Genomic DNA, 24,019 nt, shown 5'->3' with positions numbered 1-24,019 from the left:
CCGCGTAAGGCGGAATTATCCCTTTAAGTACCCCAAAATACCTACTCAAAAAGACCAAAAGTTCTGTATATTTTTTTCAATGATGGAGGATACACTGCCGCTCTGCTGGCATCGTTGGGTCTGGCTGGATTGTAGCCTTGTATGACTGAGAACCAGACTAAGACGCCTGACATGGATAAAGGATAGCTGTGCTCTGGTTTGGCCCAAATAAGGCTGTAAGTTGTTTCAGCTAATATATGTTTGTGCATGCATTTGTCATTAAGTTTACAGGTACAGTTTGTGGAGTTATGTGTGAGCGATTTGCTATAAGAATTGTAAATACGTTAGCATTTGTAGCATTTAAGATAGCGGTCTTTTGTCAGGCAAATTAGGCAAATTTTTCAACGTTACCCAAGCAAGCAAGGTGGTGACCATGTTATTAACAAAAAAAAAAAAAAAATTCCTTTTTCAACATACATACAGGTAGTCCCTGGGTTATGAACGAGTTCCGTTCCTATGCTGGCAACCTAACCCGAATTTCCGTCAAAAATTTCTCAAAATAACTATGCAAAAAGACCAAAAGTATTGTATTTTGTTTAATGATGGATGATACACTGCCCTCTGGTGGCTATGCAAAAAGTCCAAAAGTATTGTATTTTGTTTAATGATGGATGATACACTGCCCTCTGGTGGCAGAGTTTGGTCTGATTCGACTGACGCCTGACATGGATAAAGGATAGCAGCGCTCTGGATTGGCACAAATAAAGCTGTAAGTTGTTTCAGCTAATGTGTGTTTGTTAATGCAGTTGTCATTAAATTTACAGCTACAGTTTGTGGAGTTATGTGTGAGCGATTAGTTATGAGTATTGTAAATACATTAGCATTCGCAGCATTTGTGCTAGCGGACTTTTGTGGGGCAAATTAGGCTAATTTAATCTACTAAATTTACATATTGATGAGACTAGATGAATGTTTGAACACCAACTGTTTTGTGTCAAGTGTTCTATTGTTAAAATGCATTTCGTTTTGAACATGAGTGTCCATATGTGTGTTACAGCTTTAGAAATTGTCAATAGAGATGGAAGTAAAAAGCTTCAAAAAGCACATGTGCCTTGTTTGCTGTCTGTAAATCTGAACATCTTCAGGTTTAGTGAGGAGACAACACGTCATACAAAGAAAAAAATAATTGAGAAGCACAGAGTTAGAGAAACATTTCTTGCTGTGTAATTGGGAGAGTGTTGCCCTACCACCGGAGATCAACTTGCTCGTCCCTGAGGAGAAGCTGTCAGATAAATGGAACGCTGGCTATAGCTTACATGTCACTCTGTGACAGCAAATGAACACCAAGTACCTTGTTGGGGGAATGTAATTGCCCCTCTTTAAACAAAAAAGTGTAGCATGTTCGACAAAATGAAGATTCCAGAAAGCAGAAATGCACACTGAATATTTAGTGTTTGGGACGCGAGAGGTTCAGGAAATTTTGTCTACTTAAATACAGGGTAGGCCATTAGTTTTTAATTACATTTTTAAAACCATAGACTTCCTAACCTATTGACATGACACGGGAAACGGGGCCAATTCAAAAACTTCAAATCTTTACAAAACCAAAGCTGCTACTGACCTAAAACCAAAACAGGCACCTACCTTAGCCATATATGAGTCTTCATGAGCAGCGGCATAAAAAAATTCAAAGTCGTTCCCTTGGATAATCCCGATTAATTATTTTTTATATAAGTATAACACCACGTAAATGGCTATAAAAGTCTCAGATTTTACTCTACATGCACAAAAATCACTAAATGCAGAGATAATCACCTATATTTTCAGGATCAATAGCAATATTTGACATCTCATATAAGTTTTCGACCAATATAGCAACTTTTTTTTTTTTTTTTTTAAATTTACTGCAAGTTTTCAACAGCTAATAAGTCACTCAATTTAACATCATAAACTTAATACTTGAGGAAAACATGCAGAATCAATTATAAATAATATGTAAATAGATTATTAATCAATTCTATATACAATCACAACTTACTATAAAAGAGAATAGCCCTTTATTATAATTATACACTTCATACTGTTAGCGGCTAGCGGCCGCCTGGCATAACAGGAGCTTTTCCGGCAAAAATTCTTGTGAATAAATGCTATAGTCCCCGAATTCTTCTTAGATTTTGACGTAAAACAGTCTTGATTCTTGGTTAAAAGCAAAGAAACCGTGCAGTTAGTGTTTATTTTACGTGAATATGTCTAAGTACAATGCTACTCTGTTAGCGAATGAGGCTAGTAGCCTCATGGCGTAAAAGGAGCTTTTCTGGCAAAAATTCTTGTGAATAGATGCTTAAATCCCCAAATTCTTCATAGATATGGAAGTAAAACAGTCTCGATTTTTGGTTAAAAGCAGAGAAACCGTGCAGTTAGTTTTAGTTTTATTTTACGTATAGGTACTGACGAAGTACAATGCTACTATGTTTGCGAATGAGGCTAGCAGCCGCCTGGTGTAAACAGAGCTTTTGTTGTGAAAATTCTTGTATATAAATGCTTAAAAAAATATGTCTAAGTACAATGCTACTATGTTAGCGAATGAGGCTAGCGGCCTCCTGGCGTAAAAGGAGCTTTTCTGGCAAAAATTCTTGTGAATAAATGCTAAAATCCCCGAATTCTTCCTAGATATGGATGTAAAACAGTTTCGATTCTTGGTTAAAAGCAGAGAAACCGTGCAGTTAGTTTTAGTTTGATTTTACGTATAGGTACTGACGAAGTACAATGCTACTATGTTAGCGAATGAGGCTAGCAGCCGCCTGGTGTAAACAGAGCTTTTGTTGTGAAAATTCTTGTATATAAATGCTTAAAAAAATATGTCTAAGTACAATGCTACTATGTTAGCAAATGAGGCTAGCAGCCTCCTGGCGTAAAAGGAGCTTTTCTGGCAAAAATTCTTGTGAATAAATGCTAAAATCCCTGAATTCTTCATAGATATGGACGTTAATCAGTCTTGATTCTTGGTTAAAAGAAAACTATGAGGCTAGTCAGTTACGAAATTAGCCGCCTCCATGTGTAAACAAAGAAGAAAATTCCTGCGAATAAATGCTTCAATCACGCATGCATGGTACGAAAAAAATTTACCTTGAATCCCCAAACAAATCACTCCTGCGACAATCCTTCCTGTTTGTATGCGGCACAACTTTCGCAGTCAAATCCAATCGTAAGTAAATCTAAGCTGAAATCCGACATGAGCGTGTGCCATCTTCGGCTATTACTAAATGAAGCTCGGCCCCCTCTGATAAGGCGTCGCGCAAAGAACGACGAAGTGACACGTCAATAGTGATAATGTCTATGGTTAAAACATTTTTGTCCAAACAGTAAAAAGATGCATTTAGTGAAAGATGCATTTTCCCTCTGTGTATTTCACACCCAACGGTTTGGTACCTTTCTGTTCATGAGGTGTGAAGGAGAAAGGGAATATGTGAGTGTACACAAAGAGAGGACATCACACACTAGATGAGGGGCTTGGCCTCCAAGGGAGCAGAGTGTAATTCTGGCCAGTGAATGCTAACTGGCTCCATACATCACAAGTCGAGAGAGAGAGGAGACGAGAGGTGAAAGCTAGTTACGTAAGCACCTGGCTCTCCACAAGGTAATGAGAGTGTGTGTAAAGCCACTAATCAAAGCTGTTTGACACAGCAAATAAGTCAACTTTTCAGAAACTAAGCAATGTGTTTCAGTTGAAAATGAATGGCAAAGAGCTGCCAAAACAAAATAGACAGTCCATTGATTGTTTCTTTCGAATTTCATCAATGGCGTTAATTGATTAGGCTGTTTAGTGTAGTCAGCTATGCTTTGAAAACACTTGCTAAAGAAAAGAGTAGCCAGCTATTCTATATCTTAATTGCAAGCCTATGTATCCCTAATAGACGTTTGCTAACAACATTTTCTTGTCAATCATTTATCTGAGGAGGGAGGTATTTCGTTTTCTATACGTCCAATCAATGAGTGCGCCTTTCGTCCACGTAAAGCTACGAGGAAAGTCCGGTTGGCGCAGTGTGAATGCTGAACCTTTTTAACAACTCATTTGTTCATAGCAACTCATTGTTGCTGCAAGGTACCGTATTTTTCGGACTATAAGTCGCGGTTTTTTTCATATTTTGGCTGTGGGTGCGACTTATACTCAGGAGCGACTTATGTGTGGAATTATTAACACATTATGATATAATTTCACATCTTATTTTGGTGTTTTGCAGTGACACTGATGGTTTTGTAAAGTTGTTAGCATGTTCTTATGCTATAGTTATCTGAATAACTCTTTATAGCTATGGCCACGTTCGCGTTCTGCCTATGGCAGTGTATGTTCAATTGTATTATTGACTTTTTTTATCTTGAAATGGATGCATTTAGTTTGTGGCGCTTTCACGCCCACGTGAGGGCGCACTCGCACTTGTTTACGTGACACGCCTGGGAAAATGTTACTATTCCATCATTTATCCATAAACGCATGCCTTTTGTATTCATATCATGCCACTTCGTGTAATTACACACAAGAAAATGAGAGAAATTTGGCTCGATTGTCAAGCTAAAACGACCGGCGCCCGAGATCTGGCAGATTGTGTGCGCGACGTCACGACAAGTGAAGAGAGTGCCACCGGCCACTAGGGGGGCAGCGCCTGTCTGCATCAATATAATTCCTTCTAGTGAGGGGAGAATTAGGGGTGTTTTGAGCTGTTTATGCTGATGCATTGTGTTCGTCCTGCACATATTCCAGGTTCCCTCATGAAGAAACACCCCTCGTTGTCAATAAAAGAGAATTCAGAATTGACAGTGAGGGGTGTTTCTTCAACAAGAAAAAGGCTCAGTGCTTTAATACTGAATGGCGGCGATGATGGCAGACAATTTCGTTTCTAGTTTCAGCGACGAATCCGACGTAGAAGGACATAACGAATGTTCATCTAATGGTGACGAGGAGAGTTACGAAGCTTTAATCGGTGTTTTAGGTTACCAATTTGAGCCTAAACGAACGCCAATGCAGCGTGATGAAACTGTCATTGAGGGGAGCAATGACACTGATGAAACATCGGCAGCAGATCGTGTGGGAAACACCAATGATTTGTTTTGCATTTCTTTTTGTGAAGCTGATACACCGTGACTGCAAAATAAAGGAATGCATAGAATAATTATCATTTATTGCGCTATCATAGCTTTTCGCTCTGCCAACAGACACAAATATGAATGGGATCAGAGGATTTGTTCTATATATTTTACGAGCGATAATTTATACGTGTCCAGTCCTGTATCCAATGCGTGATATTTTTTTATTATAAAAGAGTACTCACTCTGGCCATTTCGAGCTTGGCTGCTCCCCTCCTTTGCTTAGCATTAGCCTCCTTTGCCAGTCATCGTCCTCTTTCTTGATATCTCGGGACATTTAGGTGGCTGCGCGTGTATGGTCGGTACCGCATCTCCTTTGAGCAGCAATCTTTTAGCAAAACCCGATTTCACTTGTCCATAGTTCGAGAAGCTTTCAGGTGGAAAATGTGCACCATAGAAAACCGTGCCGGAGGCTGTGTCTAGAAAATTAGCCCTCTTTGCACGGACGAACTTTACCCATTGTCTGCATCGTCCAGCTTTTTTTTCGCATTCAGGAACTCATGGATACTATATTCCGATAAATAGCTATTTGTACACCACATAGCACAGCAGTTTTGAACCATTCTAGTGATGTTTTGGTCAAACAAACCCGAACGCTACTCTCTCGTCGATAAAAAACAATGGCACCTGGCTCCGCCTCAACTTTCATTCACTTGTCGTGACGTCCCCGCCCCATTCGGCTGTTTCCGGAACACTTTCGGAAATGTTTGTCATTTTCAATCTATTTTCGATAATTTCTCATTAATGTGATTGATTTTTTTGTTAACTTTATCAATATTTGTTATCTTGGCATATAACGGTTCTATTGATGTCTCACACCCCCTTTACCGTTACATACCCTTTAACTAAACGAATACTCGAAGCAGCAAAATTTAATTCGAATCTTTTTTTCTAATCGAATACTCGAGTTAATCGCTTAATCGTTGCAGCACTAGATCGAATGTTTTGCGCATATATTCGAAGACGGCGTATCGAACGGTTCAATATAAAACAGTATTGTTGCATCCATAATGTGGATATTGATATTTTTTAGCTATCAAAATTGACTCCATAGTAAGACAGATTTACTGTAACTCCTGTGGTGTATGACTGGATATTGACTAAAGGCTGCTAATTGCTATCTACAGAGTACACTCTGCTAATTGGAGAACCTGCGACCTGTGTTCTCGGACGCACAAACATAAAAGCAGTGCTCCACAATTTTCTAAAACTCTTGTTAAAATTTGGTAGCGGTCTTTGCAAAATTTATTCTTTACTTCATTATATGCACTGGCAACAGTATTCACAATGACTAATGTTCATGCTGAAAACATTGGCTATGACTCATTGTTTAGAGTTCTTTTCAATATTGAGGAGTGCTGAAGCTGACGGTAAAAATCCTTAATACAATACCATCTGTGGTGCCAAAGTCAAACTCATTTGAGTGAACAAACAGCAGCTAGCTGAGGCAGAAAGCCCAGGGCGGAAGAGCACAGCTGCTCAACATAACATTGTCCAACATTGCCAGGGGCTAGAAACAGATATATATGGTAAAATATAAAGAGTGGAAAGGAAAAGTATAGCAACTGAATTGGTATTGTGAACTATCCAGAACTTTCTTACAAGTGATCAAAAAAAGCAATGATCTAGAAATAATCTGCAAACACAAGTGTTACACCAGCATGCAGCCTGTAGCTCATCCAAACATGCAAATGGAAAGTGGAACAGGCCCGAAGAAGAGCGAGGAAGTACGAGTGAAAACAATCCGAGACGGAAAGCGTTGAGCGCAGCATGCAGTGAGAAGGGCAAATTGCAGGACAGGCTGCATCTTTTGCAATTACAGCATATACCTGCATTTGCTGCATTGTAGGACTCTGGTGAATTCCGAGCATCCTTAGTGTCGGATGCCAGAGCGAGATGGATGGATGACTGCTTCGGATAGCATGATGCGGAAGGTATTTTTGTTTGACAGATGGAGAGGAGTGTGACAGCTCCGCGTTTCCCGGCCAGAGCGGTACTGACCCCGGTTGAGTTTACTGAAGCAGCCCGAGGCGCAGAAGGAGCGGACACTTCTCGGCTCCCAGCATCTCCGGCCCTTCATCCCACTCTGCGCGAACCCGATTCCACGCCGCGCTCCTCCAGACGCATCGCAGAGTAGCGGGGGGGCTGAGGCGGCCACTTTTTCCAGTCAGCATTGCAGTGTACACAGAGCCACATGCATATTCGCGGAGATACGCACAGTGCCACCACAAGGATGTGGGGAAGGAATGCAGATCATCCTTCCAGTCATTCCCATCCTCTCTCCTGAGCCGTTTCCGGAAACACACACGCCACACGCATCCTCAAAGCTTTGCACATTTTCAATTCCTCTCCACGCGCTTCTCTCAATGCAGTGCAGATTGGTGAGGGAGGGAGGGAGTTGAAGCATTGTGGGGACAGCACTGACCAAGCCGGCCAACAGTCATCTACTCAACTAAAATCAGAATGCATAGCTCCCCTCGCAGCCCTCCCCGCCATCACTGTTTGTCTGCTGCTGACAGCAAAAGTCAGCTATTTCTGGAAAGCTAAATGGCATGGTATTAAGTTAGGCTATGCTGTTCAAAAAGAAACTGATGTATCAGATTAGGCCGGTGTTTCTCAAGTAGTGGAGCGATGCCGGGGGTGGCGAATGTGACCTCGGGAACATACTTTTTTGCCGTACTAGGATAAAGTGTAATTGCACATTCACTCAGTGGGTGGCAGAAGTGCTCTCATTTTAAGAGTGTGCGCAGTATTTTTGAACCAAGAAAGAGAACACAGCAAAGAGCACTGGAGATATGAAGAGCTAAGATGAGGAAATATGACAAAGCATACAGTGGGGAGAACAAGTATTTGATACACTGCCAATGCGAAAACCCATTGGCAGTGTATCAAATACTTGTTCTCCCCACTGTATGTAGGGTTGGCTCTGGCTTTGACTTTGAATACATTGAGAGATGAGGAAAGACCAGTTTGATTACTGTGTCTAAAACTAGGGATGTCCCGATCCAGGTTTTTGCACTTCCGATCCAATACGGATATTTTTTTGCACTTCCGATCCGATACCGATACCGGCCTATCTGAGCATGTATTAAAGTTTAAAGTTATTTAGCCTCCTTACTTAGTTGTCAGACTCATGTTGAAAAGGGTTTTAGTACTCTTGATAACAACTAGCCAGCTGAATTAGGTGAGTTTGAATAACACACAATGGTTGGTAACAAGAAACTGACCTGTTTGTTCAGTGACATACACAAAACATTAGAGGTGTGCAAAATTTCCGATTCTTAGATTATTCGCGATTCGGCTGTGGAAGATTCGAGAACGATTCACAAACATCCAAATTCCGATTAGTGAAATATCCGAAGTAAAGCGGAAGTACACAACACTCAGCGCGCCGCGCGGTCTTCGGGACGGAACGGAGTGAGAGTAGCTAAACATCATACTTCTCATTACCCGGCCCCTCGGGTAATGCCAATGCTCAACTCACGGCTCTAGTTCAACTCATGCAACGAGATAAAAAAACACAAAAACATACCTGACTGCTGTCGAAAAGCTGCTACAAAGTACATCCATATAATGTTACGGTGGATATCATTTATATAGGACTAGATGCAATATAGATTTGGTAGTGTTAGCAGCACATCTACAAAAAGCTAGATGCGGGCGTTATAAACGGCCGCCATCTTAAAGCAGTACACGTCCCTGCAAGGCTGTTGTAGCAAATCTTCCAAGCAAACCTAATTAGCTTTTTATCTAAAATACTCCTAAATCGGTAAAATATTGACTTGAATCTATCTTTAAAATAGTTTTAAAACTTTCACATGTCGAAAGTAGACAAAAGGGAAATTATGGAATAACGGGAGCAATTTTAACAACTTTAACGGTTGATTCACAACATTAAATTAATTGAATGTAGTTTAAAGCTGCTGATACAGAATGGGGACTGGAGTTTTTTATTTAATGTTATTTTTGTATATTTGTTTACTGCTATATGTTAACTTGATACTGAAATAGTAGTGTGGTTTAGCATGAGAGTATATTTGAACAATTTTGGAACTAATGTACAAAACATTTTTAAAAAAAAAAGAAAAAAAGAAAAAAATGGAGGGGGGTGCATCAATAATCGTTTTATAATCGAATCGGAGCCTCTGAATCGTAATCGTAATCGAATCGTTAGGTGCCCAAAGATTCCCAGCTCTACAAAACATTATAAATGACAAACAGAAATGGCATAGTCAGTCAGTAAAACGTGCAAATAATATTGTAAACTGTCAGTGGAAAATCCCACAAACCCCCCAAGCTATTAGATGCTTTTAATGTTTCGTGCATTAGTTACAAAAATTGTATAAGAAGCCTCTCAGGTTTAAATAAACGACTATTTCAGTATCAAGTTAACATTTTAAAACAGTCAATAAAATACTCAAGTTCCCATTCTGTATCAGCAGCTTTGAACTACATTCAATTCATCGAATTTTGCCAATCAACTGTTAACTCATTCACTCCCAGCCATTTTCACCGGAGCAAGGCCCTTCGCTCCCGGCCATTTTACTGGATTTTGACTGACACAAAAAATTCTGTTCTATTGCTATATAAACATGGAACCCACCAAAAGAAAGATTAGACTCTCTTCTTTCAGCAGAAAAAAAAGTAAGTTAATATCTTTTTCCATTCTATAGAAATCAGCATTAGAAAATAGCTTAGTTTGAGCAACTTTCCAATTTCTGATGAAAAAACGGAGAAAATGAGCTTTTTGTAAACGCAAAAATTTCAAACATAACTTTGACTTTAACACGGCTATTTTTTGCTTCAGTGACACCCCAAACATCTGAATAATGTTTTTCTTTTACAAAATAACATGAACAACCAGCCAAATAGAGCTTTTGATGGCAAAGTAACAATTTATTCACACTTACCTAACAGAGATGACGTTTGGTGGCTGCGACAGCGGTTAAACTTTTCCCTCATTGCCGACTGTCTCGTAAAGATGGATTTTTTTTTTTGGTCTTTTTTTTTTGTGGTGACCACTGTCTCGTTCGCCTGGGGAACTAATGTTCCTGGGGGGGAACTGGTTTAGCCGTGCGCGTTTCCGTGCAGGACACTCGAGCGTGCCGTGGACCTGAGCAGCAAGCTGCGGAGGGGTTCTGCTAACTTCGCTAATAAAGTTGTACTGTTTGAATTGGGTTGTGGGGTCATAACAAATGCGCTACTGCTCTCCAGTGGCCAGTTTTATTGCTTTAAAATTGGTTTTGAGGCTTGTTTTTTGTTTCGGAGATAGATCGGAAGTTCTTGATGCTTCTTGTACAAAAAAACGCAAAAGACGTATAAATACGTTTTTGGGACAGTTAAGCATTTAGAAATAGAATGGATTTATACGTTTCTGGGAGCAAATGAGTTAAAGTTGTTAAAATTGCTCTTGTTATTCCATAATTTCCCTTCTGTCTACTATTGACATGTGAAAGTTTTAAAACTGTTTTGAAGATAAATTCAAGTCAAGATTTTGCCGATTTAGGAGTATTTTAGATTAAAAGTTAATTAGGTTCGCTTGAAAGGTTCACTACAACAGCCTACAAGGGAAGTCTCCTACTTTAAGATGGCGGCTGTTTACTAACGCACCTAGTTTTCAATGATTAGGTTGGTTGTATTAAAACTAGGGCTGTCAAAATTATCGCGTTAACGCGCGGTAATTAATTTTTTAAATTAATCACGTTAAAATATTTGACGCAATTAACGCACATGTCCCGCTCAGACAGTATTCTGCCTTTTGGTAAGTTTCACAGCAAGGCTTTTTGTGCTGTCTAACAGCGAACTCTTGTGGTCGCTTTGCGACATGGTTTATTTTTTTCTTGCCAGTTCAATATGGCTGCACGACGTCTCGGGCTGACGTCTACGTTGTAATGTTGTGCTTATATGATCCTTGGACAAGATTTGTCCGTAAGTATGGTTGTTGTAAAGAATGTACATATTATGTTAGTAAGCGAAATGTTATATTTTTTGTATGAGACGCTTTTTGTTTATGTTTAGTGAACCTGTATAACGGGCTAAGCTAACGTTGTTGCTAATGCAATGCTTGTGTACTTTTTTTTTTGTAGTTTTACGACGATCTTAAGAGGACAATGGTTTGAAGCTATTTTATTAATAAATCAGATGAAAAAGGAAGAAGTCTGATTATTAAGGCGTCATTCACTAGTTGTCTAGCTTTGGAAAAAGTAGACGCTTCGGAGTGAGGACAGCATAGACAGATTTAAATGACAGTAGAGTGAAATGCCCACTACAATCCTTATGTACCGTATGTTGAATGTACAGTGGGGAGAACAAGTATTTGATACACTGCCATTGGGAAAGCCCATTGGCAGTGTATCAAATACTTGTTCTCCCCACTGCCAATGGCCTTTCCCAATGGCAGTGTATCAAAAACTTGTTCTCCCCACTGTATATATCCATCTTGTGTCTTATCTTTCCATTCCAACAATTTATTTTACAGAATATATATATAATTTACAGAAAAATATGACATATTTTATAGATGGTTTGAATTGCGATTAATTGCGATTAATTAATTTTTAAGCTGTAATTAACTCGATTAAAAATTTTAATCATTTGACAGCCCTACTTAAAACCTCTTACAGCTTTACCACCACGCTTCACTTTATTGTGGCATATGTTGCACTCTGCCTCTTCGTCTTTGTTGTCCTTTAAGGTGAAATGATCCCACACAGCTAACATTTTTACAGATAAAGACTCTCGGTAAATTGGGAGACGGTAATGTAGTGTGTTGAAGGTGTGCCGTAAAATGCGGACCGGATTTTAGGGAAACCGAAGCAAAAACTGGAATGGATTATGTATATCGGTGCGCTGGAAAACCCGAACTGGACTTCAAAAAAAAAAAAAAAACTCGATCGGAAGTCTGGATCGGAATTTTTCCGTGTCGGCCGATCCGATACCGATCCGCATTTTGCGAAAGTGAGCGGTGGACGGCCGTCTTGGATATTTGACTAAATTTGCGCGGGGAGGAGGGCCCAGAATAAAGCCTTGCTCTATTTTCAGAGCGCCGGTGTTCCGCGCTAACTTCGATAACGAGGGGCAGGTGTACTGATGGATATACACAATGGCGTACTGCAAGCAACACGTCACTTCCGCTCATTAATATTCATGACATTAGCTACTGTTGCTAAGTAAGGACAAGCCAGCGTTTGTCCCTAATAGGAAGTGAATGGAAATCGTGTACGAAGGAGATGTTTACAGCGCTAAACCTACCAATTCTCTCCGAAAATGATGTGCCTGGTGCCAAATTCACTGGCAAAGATGTGGAAGAACATAAAAATGTTCAGTTAAAGAGATGGCTTTAGTGTCGAAGGCTGAAAAAGACGAAAAAAATGAGCCGTTCTTGGAGGTAATTTAGTTTGCTTTGTGTAGCGATCGCAAATGCTACTCAGTGACAGCCAACGAACACTTTTAATTTTTTCATTGATAACACATCTTAATCCTATAATTTATTTACACTTCCCCCTTACTAAAGTTGTTTTTTTATATATATAACAGAAACGGTAACAGTGGCAGTCAGATACCATTGTAATTCTTTTCAGGTCATTCATTGTCAGACAGAAACAGTACGGCACAACGTTACGCTAAAAAAATAAGTTCAAAATACAAAAATGGCTTACCTCTTTGTCGTCTGAAAGAGCAAGCCAACCTAACATGTTTACTGCATATGAAACGTGAATGGATTCGCCGAGCTGGTGTTAAAGTCCGCGCAAGTTGATTCGGTCTTCACATTTTTTCCTCCCGAGTTTTTGGTTTCCGGAAACGTATGAAGAAACATCCTTCATATGTCGTAATGTCTAGAGTCGTTTCTACAAGTTCCAAAAAAGCAATGCGTGATCGGCATGTTCGTTTTTGAAAGATTACCGTAGAAAAGTAGCACTTTTTACGTTGGGTCTATGCGAGGGCGGGTCAATAATGTCCCACTTCGGCTTTACTTCCGCTTTACGATGCGACGTCACGGTCTAAAAATAGCCTGCGTGCGGTACGCCATTACGGCTGACGAAACTTTGATGAATGCACTTTTTTCAAATTTCGCGAGCTCTGGGACACTCGAAAAATGACTCTCATGCCTCAGCTTGCTAAGGTAATGGTACGTCGATGTGGGTTTGTGTGGAAATTTAGTTCACGAACAATGAAAAAAAAAAAACTATTTACCTTCTCACCGAATATAGTAAAACTCTTTACACGGCTATTAGAATTCCAACCCTACTCATTCAAATGGGTCCGTTGACAGAACGACTGTTATTGTTGTGGTAATGTAGTACTTATAATGGGCCAAATAAAAGGAAAAAGAAGGACAACGATGATGGTCTGCGACCCGCGAACATTCGCTGCCAAGGTTGTCCTCGTGATGGGTTTGGACAAAAACCCGCATCCACTGCGGCCCTATGTGGAATAGTTTGGACACCACTGCTTTACACCAAGCGTCTTATCTACTGAAGATTCAGTCTTCCCAGCCTGGTGCAGGTCTACAATTTTGTCTCTGGTGTCCTTCGACAGCTCTTTGGTGTTGGCCATAGTGTAGTTTGTAGTGTGACTGACTGAGGTTGTGAACAGGTGTCTTTTATACCGATAATGAGTTAAAACAGGTGCCATTAATACAGGTAACGAGTGGAGCCTCATCTGACCGTAACACATTCTCCCAGTCCTCTTCTGGATCATCCAAATGCTCTCAAGCGAACCACAGACGAGCCTGGACGTGTACTGGCTTCAGCAGGGGGACACGTCTGGCCGTGCAGGATTTGAGTCACTGGCGGCGCATTGTGTTTCTGATAGTACCCTTTGTTACTGTGGTCCCAGCTCTCTGTAAGTCGTTCACTAGGTCCCCTGGTGTGGTTCTGGGATTTTTGCGCACCATTCTTGTTATCATTTTGACGCCACGGGGTGAGATCTTGCATGGAGACCCAGATTGAGGGAGATTATCAGTGATCTTGTACTGTATATCTTTCATATTCTAACAATTTCTCCCACAGTTGATTTCTTTACACCAAGCGTTTTACCGATTGCAGAGTCAGTCTTCCCAGCCTAGTGCAGGTCTACAATTTTGTCTCTGGTGTCCTTCAGCAGCTCTTTGGTCTTGGCCATAGTGGAGTTTGGAGTTTGACTGACTGAGGTTTCGGACCTGGTGTCTTTTATACCGATAATGAGTTAAAACAGATGCCATTAATACCGGTAACGAGTGGAGCCTCGTTAGACCTAGTTAGAAGAAGTTCATAATTTTCTGTTGGCCTTGCAAAATCAGTCAAAATCCAGAAAAAACGGCCGGGAGTGAAGGGACTTGCTCTGGTGAAAATGGCTGGGAGTGAAAGAGTTAACATCTGCAAAGAGCGAGAGAGACAGGGTGCTATGGTAGCGGTGCAGCTGTGCATTAGCATTAGCGCCTAGCTTGAATGCGGCTTTTAGGGAAGGAGCGGGCTTGACAACAGTCATAAAAAAATAAAATGGGTCGAGAATAAGCCTGCTCAGTTTTCTCTCTGCTCCAATGTTCCTGCGCATGCAGGCCAGTTTGCTCAGCGCATCTCGGACTGTGAATTAGAGCGCATGTGTGATACTTGAACAGGCTCACTGGACAAAGGCAGTCCGAACGGGTACGCCAAAAAAACATGACAAAAATTCGGAATTGTGCATTAGGACCTGCGGTATGAATCTAGCCTTAGTTAGCTAGCTAGGTATGAAGTAGGTTTATTTGTTGATAAATAATAATAAAGAGTCATGAAAGACACACACACAAAATACTATATGGAGATAATACTTACAGTACACGTATCAGCTCTCGCTGTGTAAAATAATCTTCTTAAGGGATGTCACTTTTTACATACCTAGTCTGTGTGGTCCACGGTAAATTTATTCCTGACAGCCAAAGTTGATAAGAATGAAAGATTCCCATTGGATTCCATAGAAAATGCACATGGGTCTTTTTTGACCCACTTGTGAAAGCTTAGGGTAGTAATAGAAAAATGACAATTTCTTCTAATATACAAAAAGTTCATCAAAAATTTGAATGGCCTTATATCAAAAACATGTTTTTTGAGGAATACCTGGAATATGAATTGATTACAATTTTCCATACCGAAGATATTTCAAGAAAACAACCTCACCGGGTCATTTTTGACCCACTTATGCATCTAAGGGTTAAGGTGTAGAGATACAAGTTTATCTGTTAAAACTAATCAAAACAATTCCTCCTGAATTGTGTCAAAAGAAGACCAAATTTTAACAACCAACCCAATGCATTTCTCTCCCAGAGTCCCACCTCTAGCCCAATTTGGCAGGACGTGTCCAATCTGCCAACAAGGCTCTGCAAACTCTTTATAATAGGATTATAGCTTTGTATGTACTGGTATTACTTTAACTAATGTAGCATAATAAATGTTTATCGATATAGTATCATGTATAGAAACTTGTAGAACAGCAAAAGGTTGTGGTGCCTTTTAAGTGAGGTGAGAAGTGCTGACAGGGAAAAATTGCTGGACTGTAAATAATAATATAGCCTAAATACCCTGAAGCATGTTTGAGGAGGCACTGAAGCAAAAACACTCAATTAATTTGATACTTGGCCGTAATAATCCCTGCTCCTTGGTGCATTCAGTTAATCCAAGCAAGTGAGAAAAGTAGCCTTTTGTGTCATGCATACTAATTTTACCCAAATCCTATAAAATAAGACCTAAATAACAAAAACACTGAACTTCCAAAATAGGGGTTTTAAGCACACAAAAATCGTATTTTATGTCACTTAACTGTAAGAAATAAGTTAGCTGGCAAAAAAATAAATAAATAAATACAGACAACCTTACTAATACCCAAAAACAAAACTCGACAAAAGTACTTTGACATTATTTATTAGGGTTTTAAATCTACAGTTTGTTGGTCTAAATGTTACTCGGTATTCGTTATAAATGTCAATCTTTGGTATGAACGAGAACATTTGCCAGTTTATTAGCTAGAAGAGTCTGTTAAAAGCCAGAGGATATAGCAGACAAACTAAACAGAGTCATCCGTCTCATTTGCTAATTATTGAATTAATATGCAGAAACACAAACAAACCCTACAGTTTGAGAGTACTGAGCTCATTAAAACCAGACAAACGGCTTAGTTCAAGAGACAAACCTTCTCAGAAATTACACAACGCTTGGGCTTTTCATCTCAGTCCATTCCAGGAGACAATTTTTACACTTCTACTGCAAATGAACATCGGCTCCAAAAATCGGTTATCCGCCCCTCTAGCTACTAATAATCGGTATCGATCCTGAAAAACCCATATCGTTCTCGAGCCCTGACGATTTTAAAAGTACGTCCGGGCCATTTTATTGTCGACCTCTGAAAACAGAAAATAGGTAAGCTGTGAAGAGAAATCATGACGTGATTAGACATGTGCCGATTACCGGTTTCAAGGTATACATGGTATGAAATCTATCGGCTGTAGCTGCAAGGCTCAACCCTCCCCCACCGGTTGTTGCCCAGTGTCAATGAGTCAGCTGTGCTACACGATGGCTGGAGGAGGTGAAACTCCTGACCCCCCCCCCCCAACCCCTCCCGAAACGGAAAAAAAAATCGCCAGTATGGGAATACTTCGGCTACAGAAAAGTTACCGATGGCCAACCGACATGTAAAACATGTTTGTGGGGGTTTGCTGCCGAGGAGGCAATACAGTGGTACCTCGACATATGATCGCTTTAACACACGATCTTTTTGACATCCGACGTAAAATTTGACACGCAGTTAGTTTCTACATCCGACGACATGCTCGATATTCGACGATTTTTGACTGCGCCGCAGTTTCTTTCTTTTGCCTGAAGACGGACGCACGGCTGAGGGAAAAAAAAGAAAAGGTCACACTTACCATTGAAATAAAGATGTGAATGATAGCAAAATATAAGCATGGTGTGCGCATCCATGAACTGGGTCGACAATAGGGCCGTACCATGTCGATCTCGGCCGGCAGTCTTCCACCGTTCGCCAGTCTTTATAATTTAAGGTGACAATTCTTATTGTTCTTATTGGCGATTATCAGTAATATACAGTGGGGCAAATAAGTATTTAGTCAACCACTAATTGTGCAAGTTCTCCTACTTGAAAAGATTAGAGAGGCCTGTAAATGTCAACGTGGGTAAACCTCAACCATGACAGACAGAATGTGGATAAAAAAATCAGAAAATCACATTGTTTGATTTTTAAAGAATTTATTTCTAAATTAGAGTGGAAAATAAGTATTTGGTCACCTGTAAACAAGCAAGATTTCTGGCTGTCAAAGAGGTCTAACTTCTTCTAACGAGGTCTGACAAGGCTCCACTCGTTACCTGAATTAATGGCACCTGTTTTAACTCATTATCGGTATAAAAGACACCTGTCCACAATCTCCGTCAGTCAAACTCCACTATGGCCAAGACCAAAGAGCTGTCGACCAACGACACCAGAGACAAAATTGTAGACCTGCACCAGGCTGGGAAGACTGAATCTGCAATATGTAAAACGTTTGGTGTAAAGAAATCAACTGTGGGAGCAATTATTAGAAAATGGAAGACATACAAGACCACTGATTATCTCCCTCGATCTGGGGCTCCATGCAAGATCTCACCCCATGGCGTCAAAATGATAACAAGAACGGTGAGCAAAAATCCCAGAAGCACACGGAGGGACCTAGTGAATGACCTACAGAGAGCTGGGACCACAGTAACAAAGGCTACTATCAGTAACACAATGCACCGCCAGGGACTCAAATCCTGCACTGCCAGACGTGTCCCCCTGCTGAAGCCAGTACACGTCCAGGCCCGTCTGCGGTTCGCTAGAGAGCATTTGGATGATCCAGAAGAGGACTGGGAGAATGTGTTATGGTCGGATGAAACCAAAAGAGAACTTTTTGGTAGAAACACAGGTTCTCGTGTTTGGAGGAGAAAGAATACTGAATTGCATCCGAAGAACACCATACCCACTGTGAAGCATGGGGGTGGAAACATCATGCTTTGGGGCTGTTTTTCTGCAAAGGGACCAGGACGACTGATCTGTGTAAAGGAAAGAATGAATAAGGCCATGTATCGAGAGATTTTGAGAGAAAATCTCCTTCCATCAGCAAGGGCATTGAAGATGAGACGTGGCTGGGTCTTTCAGCATGACAATGATCCCAAACACACAGCCAGGGCAACAAAGGAGTGGCTTCGTAAGGAGCATTCCAAAGTCCTGGAGTGGCTAAACCAGTCTCCAGATCTCAACCCCATAGAAAATCTGTGGAGGGAGTTGAAAGTCCGTGTTGCCCAACGACAGCCCCAAAACATCACTGCTCTAGAGGAGATCTGCATGGAGGAATGGGCCAAAATACCAGCAACAGTGTGTGAAAAGCTTGCGAAGAGTTATAGAAAACGTTTGGCCTCATTATTGCCAACAAAGGGTACATAACAAAGTATTGAGATTAACTTTTGGTATTGACCAAATACTTATTTTCCACCACGATTTGCAAATAAATTCTTTAAAAATCAAACAATGTGATTTTCTGTTTTTTTTTTTTTTTTTTTTTTTTTTTTTTTTACACATTCTGTCTCTCACTGTTGAGGTTTACCCATGTTGACAATTACAGGCCTCTTTAATATTTTCAAGTGGGAGAACTTGCACAATTAGTGGTTGACTAAATACCCTTTTGCCCCGCTGTATGCCGCTAGGGAGGTGCCTGTTTTGATTTTAGGTCGCTAGCTGCTTTGGTTATAAAAATAGAATTTTAAGTTTTTGTAAATAGGCCCCCTACAGAGCGGCCCCGCGACTCGTTTCCCGTCAACTGATAGTGAAGTCTATAGCACAGTATACTATCAAATTGTAGTTTTCCTTAATATAACGCCAGTAAATACTGTTCTATCGTAATTTATCAAATAACTCATAAGAATTCAAAATTCAATGATGAGAGTCACAAGGAAGAGAAATGCACAGCACAATTTGTCTTCTGAAATTTCCAGGTTCGCGGTGAATCAGTAACAGGCACACTTTTGCAAAATAGGCAATGTTTATTGATTAGAAAATGCAGAATAAATGAGATTTATTGGTTACAATCCCACAAGAGCAAGCAAACAAGTATCAAGAAATGTCAACGATGACGCTAGATTTGAGTTTGAGTTTCCCTTAGCAATGACAATCGCAATGAAAATCGCTTACCGTGACAAATGAGCGGGGAGCCAAAACACTCCTGTAAGGCGGCGAAGGAACAAAGCCAGGCGATCCGTATGTGATCCGCTGGCGGACTTCCTTCGTTTTGCTGTAACGGTAACGCGGGGATTCTGGGGTTGACAAACTCAAATCTAGTGTCATCGTTGACATTTGTTGATACTTGTTTGCTTGCTCTTGTGGGATTGTAATCAATAAATCTCATTTATTCTGCATTTTCTAATCAATAAACATTGTCTATTTTGCAAAAGTGTGCCCGTTACTGATTGACCGCGAATCTGGAAATTTTGGAAAACACAACTTATCCCTTTGAATTTCCTAATTGATTCAGGTCAACTTATCAGTTGTGTGATCGGCGAAAAGACAGATGTGGCTGATAACCACCAGCTACTTCTAGAATAGAGAGCAGCTCATCAACACACATACAGCCAACAAACCAAACACACCACACACACAGGAATAGGAAGAAGATGAGCCACAATACTTACAAGAGCAAGCTTGGGATTTATCCTTTAACCGTTTCTCCTCATAGCTTCCATGACAATAGCAAAGAAATTGACCATTTCTGATCAAAAGTGAGCAAAGAAGGAGGTCTCCAAAATCACTTGAAAAATGGAATTAGGTGCTCGCGAAGAGAGACGGGTACCAGAAAGAGGCGGGATAACAAGACTACTGAGTACTGAGAAGGAAGAGAGAGAGGGAGAGAGAGAGAGAGAGAGTGGGTGCGTGGGGGGTGTGATATTGGAAAAGGGAAGGAGGGGGTGAATAGGGCGCAAAGAAAGTGTGTTTCTGATCTTTCATCTCCTTCTCACAGATTCAGGACCATGGAGAGAGTATAATTAAGAAGACTATATTAAAATGCAGCTAGAAAAATTCCGAATGGCAAAATATAAAAATGGAGAATCTTTCACAGTTAAGTACTACAGTTAGTCCCCGCGTTACAAACAAGTTCTGTTCCAACGCTGGCGACGGAACCCGAATTGCCGCGTGAATCAGAATTAACCATTTAAGTACCCCTAAATCTCAAAATTACGGAGCCCCCAAAGAGACATCAACACAAATAAAATCAATTTAAACCATCTGGTGCGCACCAGATACTATGTGATGCGCACTAGAAACTATCTGGTGCACACCAGAAACAATCTGGTAAACATTAGCATTATATAGCATTTAAGATAGCAAACTTTTGCTATGCAAGTTAGCCAATTGTTCTTTTGTAAGCTCCTCATTTATTTATTATTTTTTATTTCGTTTGAGGCTAAGTTCAGGCGCACCGGACACCAGCAGTTTAGGCGTGCTAAAATTGATCATTTGGATTTAGCTCAGCATCACTTCAAACTTGGACTCAACTAGCACCTGAGCTTAGCCTCAAACGATATAAACAAAACTGAGTACATAAAAAGAACAATTGGCTAACTTGCATAGCCAAAGTCCGCTAGCTTAAATGCTATATACAGTGCCTTGCAAAAGTATTCGGCCCCCTTGAACCTTGCAACCTTTCGCCACATTTCAGGCTTCAAACATAAAGATATACAATTTTAATTTTTTGTCAAGAATCGACAACAAGTGGGACACAATCGTGAAGTGGAACAAAATTTATTGGATAACTTTTTTAACAAATAAAAAACTGAAAAGTGGGGCGTGCAATATTATTCGGCCTCCTTGCGTTAATACTTTGTAGCGCCACCTTTTGCTCCAATTACAGCTGCAAGTTGCTAGGGGTATGTTTCTATCAGTTTTGCACATCGAGAGACTGACATTCTTGCCCATTCTTCCTTGCAAAACAGCTCGACCTCAGTGAGGTTGGACGGAGATTGTTTGTGAACAGCAGTCTTCAGCTCTTTCCACAGATTCTCGATTGGATTCAGGTCTGGACTTTGATTTGGCCATTCTAACACCTGGATACGTTTATTTTTGAACCATTCCATTGTAGATTTGGCTTTATGTTTTGGATCATTGTCCTGTTGGAAGATAAATCTCCGTCCCAGTCTCAGGTCTTGTGCAGATACCAACAGGTTTTCTTCCAGAATGCTCCTGTATTTGGCCGCATCCATCTTCCCGTCAATTTTAATCATCTTCCCTGTCCCTGCTGAAGAAAAGCAGGCCCAAACCATGATGCTGCCACCACCATGTTTGACAGTGGGGATGGTGTGTTCAGGGTGATGAGCTGTGTTGCTTTTACGCCAAACATATCGTTTTGCATTGTGGCCAAGAAGTTCAATTTTGGTTTCATCTGACCAGAGCACCTTCTTCCACTTGTGTCTCCCAGGTGGTTTGTGGCAAACTTTAAACAAGACTTTTTATGGATCTCTTTGAGAAATGGCTTTCTTCTTGCCACTCTTCCATAAAGGCCAGATTTGTGCAGTGTACGACTGATTGTTGTCCTATGGACAGACTCTCCCACCTCAGCTGTAGATTTCTGCAGTTCATCCAGAGTGATCATGGGCCTCTTGGCTGCATCTCTGATCAGTTTTCTTCTTGTTTGAGAAGAAAGTTTGGAAGGACGGCCGGGTCTTGGTAGATTTGCAGTGGTCTGATGCTCCTTCCATTTCAATATGATGGCTTGCACAGCGCTCCTTGAGATGTTTAAAGCTTGGGAAATCTTTTTGCATCCAAATCCGGCTTTAAACTTCTCCACAACAGTATCTTGGACCTGCCTGGTGTGTTCCTTGGTTTTCGTAATGCTCTCTGCACTTTAAACAGAACCCTGAGACTATCACAGAGCAGGTGCATTTATACGGAGATTTGATTACACACAGGTGGATTCTATTAAACATCATTGGTCATTTAGGACAACATTGGATCATTCAGAGATCCCCACTGAACTTCTGGAGTGAGTTTTCTGCACTGAAAGTAAAGGGGCCGAATAATATTGTACGCCCCACTTTTCAGTTTTTTATTTGTTAAAAAAGTTTAAATTATCCAATAAATTTTGTTCCACTTCACGATTGTGTCCCACTTGTTGTTGATTCTTGACAAAAAAATTAAATTTCATATCTTTATGTTTGAAGCCTGAAATGTGGCGAAACGTTGCAAGATTCAAGGGGGCCGAATACTTTTGCAAGGCACTGTAATACTAGTGTTTATATGTTTTTTTGGTTCGTTATTTTGTACGGAGCCCCTAAAGGGACATCGACAGAAATAAAATAAATTTAAACCATTTGTTGCTCATTGCAGAAACAATTTGGTAAACAGTAGCATTATATAGCATTTAAGCTACCGGACTTTTGTTATGCAAGTTAGCCAATTATTCTTTTATAAGAACCTAATTTATTTACATCGTTTAAGGCTAAGCGCAGGCACACATTGGAGTAGTTTTGGTGTGCTAAAAATGATAATGCAGGATTTAGTTGAGCTTTACTTCAATCTTGGACTCAACTAGCGCCTGAGCTTAGCCGGGAGGAAACATCGATTTGGGCATCAAATATGGATCTGGCAACTGGATCGACCAAAGCTTTTCCAAACAATGGCCTTATGCAACTGTTTTGAAACAATTCTGATACTGCTTATGATCAATCACAGTATCAATGAAAATGAATAGTAGCGAGGCTGATACCCAATCACCAGGCTACAATGGGTTAATTTGTCTGTTATATCCAATCAGACAAGTATTCTTCGAGTAGACACTGCTTATAATCAATTACAGTATCAAATAATATAATAGTCACAACTCATAATCAATTGCTATGACTTATTATTGACTTCAGGATCGCGGATCGTCGGCGACTTACATGGACAGCAAACAATAACACTTCACTGCGTTAAACAAGCGGCACATTTTATTTAACCCACAGTATAAAGTGTACAAGCAAGCAAGCAAGCAACAATTGTGTTTCAGCTCATAGATTACATGCAATAACATAAATCTCATTAGAGTCTGCTGAGAGTTCACGCGCGCGGACGTCCAGTTTTGGTGTTTCCTTGCTCGCTTTACCGAGGACGCCCGGCTCTCCGTCCTTCCAGCACACGGTAATGAGATTTATGTTATTGCATGTAATCTATGAGCTGAAACACAATTGTTGCTTGCTTGCTTGCTTGTACACTTTATACTGTGGGTTAAATAAAATGTGCCGCTTGTTTAACGCAGTGAAGTGTTATTGTTTGCTGTCCATGTAAGTCGCCGACGATCCGCGATCCTGAAGTCAATAATAAGTCATAGCAATTGATTATGAGTTGTGACTATTATATTATTTGATACTGTAATTGATTATAAGCAGTGTCTACTCGAAGAATACTTGTCTGATTGGATATAACAGACAAATTAACCCATTGTAGCCTGGTGATTGGGTATCAGCCTCGCTACTATTCATTTTCATTGATACTGTGATTGATCATAAGCAGTATCAGAATTGTTTCAAAACAGCAACTCATCCAATGAGTTTACAGTGTCTGAAAGCACCGGGGCTTCCATAATTTGCAAGTGAATCCACCTTTAGAAACTATGATCATTGACAATACAGACACACAATGACGGACAATATGGTGGCACAATCCAGCGATGACGTGATTGTGTGACGTTGGTGATTGGGGTCTATTGAACGGACAACATTTTTTTTTTTTCAATTGTTTGATTTTTTTTTTCCAGGAAGAGTCAAGCCTGTTGAGTAAAAAAATATATTTCAATATAGTATATAATGTATACTAAATGGCAATAGGCCTATGTTTTGTTTTGGTTTTTTTGCTTTAATAAAACTGAATTTTTCTATCCAGATTGAGG

General features: G+C 40.3%; 1 protein-coding gene across 4 annotated transcripts in view; it reads right to left on the bottom strand.

Annotated features, from left to right (window-relative positions):
• Positions 1-24,019, bottom strand: part of osbp2b (oxysterol binding protein 2b) — a 131,519-nt gene that overhangs the window by 70,099 nt on the left and 37,401 nt on the right. The window contains exon 1 of one of the 4 annotated variants that reach the window (XM_057831285.1): positions 7,123-7,889. The exons of the other annotated variants lie outside the window; for them this stretch is intronic. Within the exon in view, the coding sequence (XP_057687268.1) occupies positions 7,123-7,201 (79 nt within the window). The 5' untranslated portion in view covers positions 7,202-7,889. Of the gene's footprint in view, positions 1-7,122; positions 7,890-24,019 lie in introns of those variants that run through there. 4 annotated transcript variants of the gene reach the window in all.

Source organism: Corythoichthys intestinalis, chromosome 3, assembly GCF_030265065.1.
Source record: "Corythoichthys intestinalis isolate RoL2023-P3 chromosome 3, ASM3026506v1, whole genome shotgun sequence".
NCBI lineage: Eukaryota > Metazoa > Chordata > Actinopteri > Syngnathiformes > Syngnathidae > Corythoichthys > Corythoichthys intestinalis.
The sequence above is the reverse complement of the archived record's forward strand: the minus strand, read 5'-3'. Positions and strand labels throughout refer to the sequence as shown.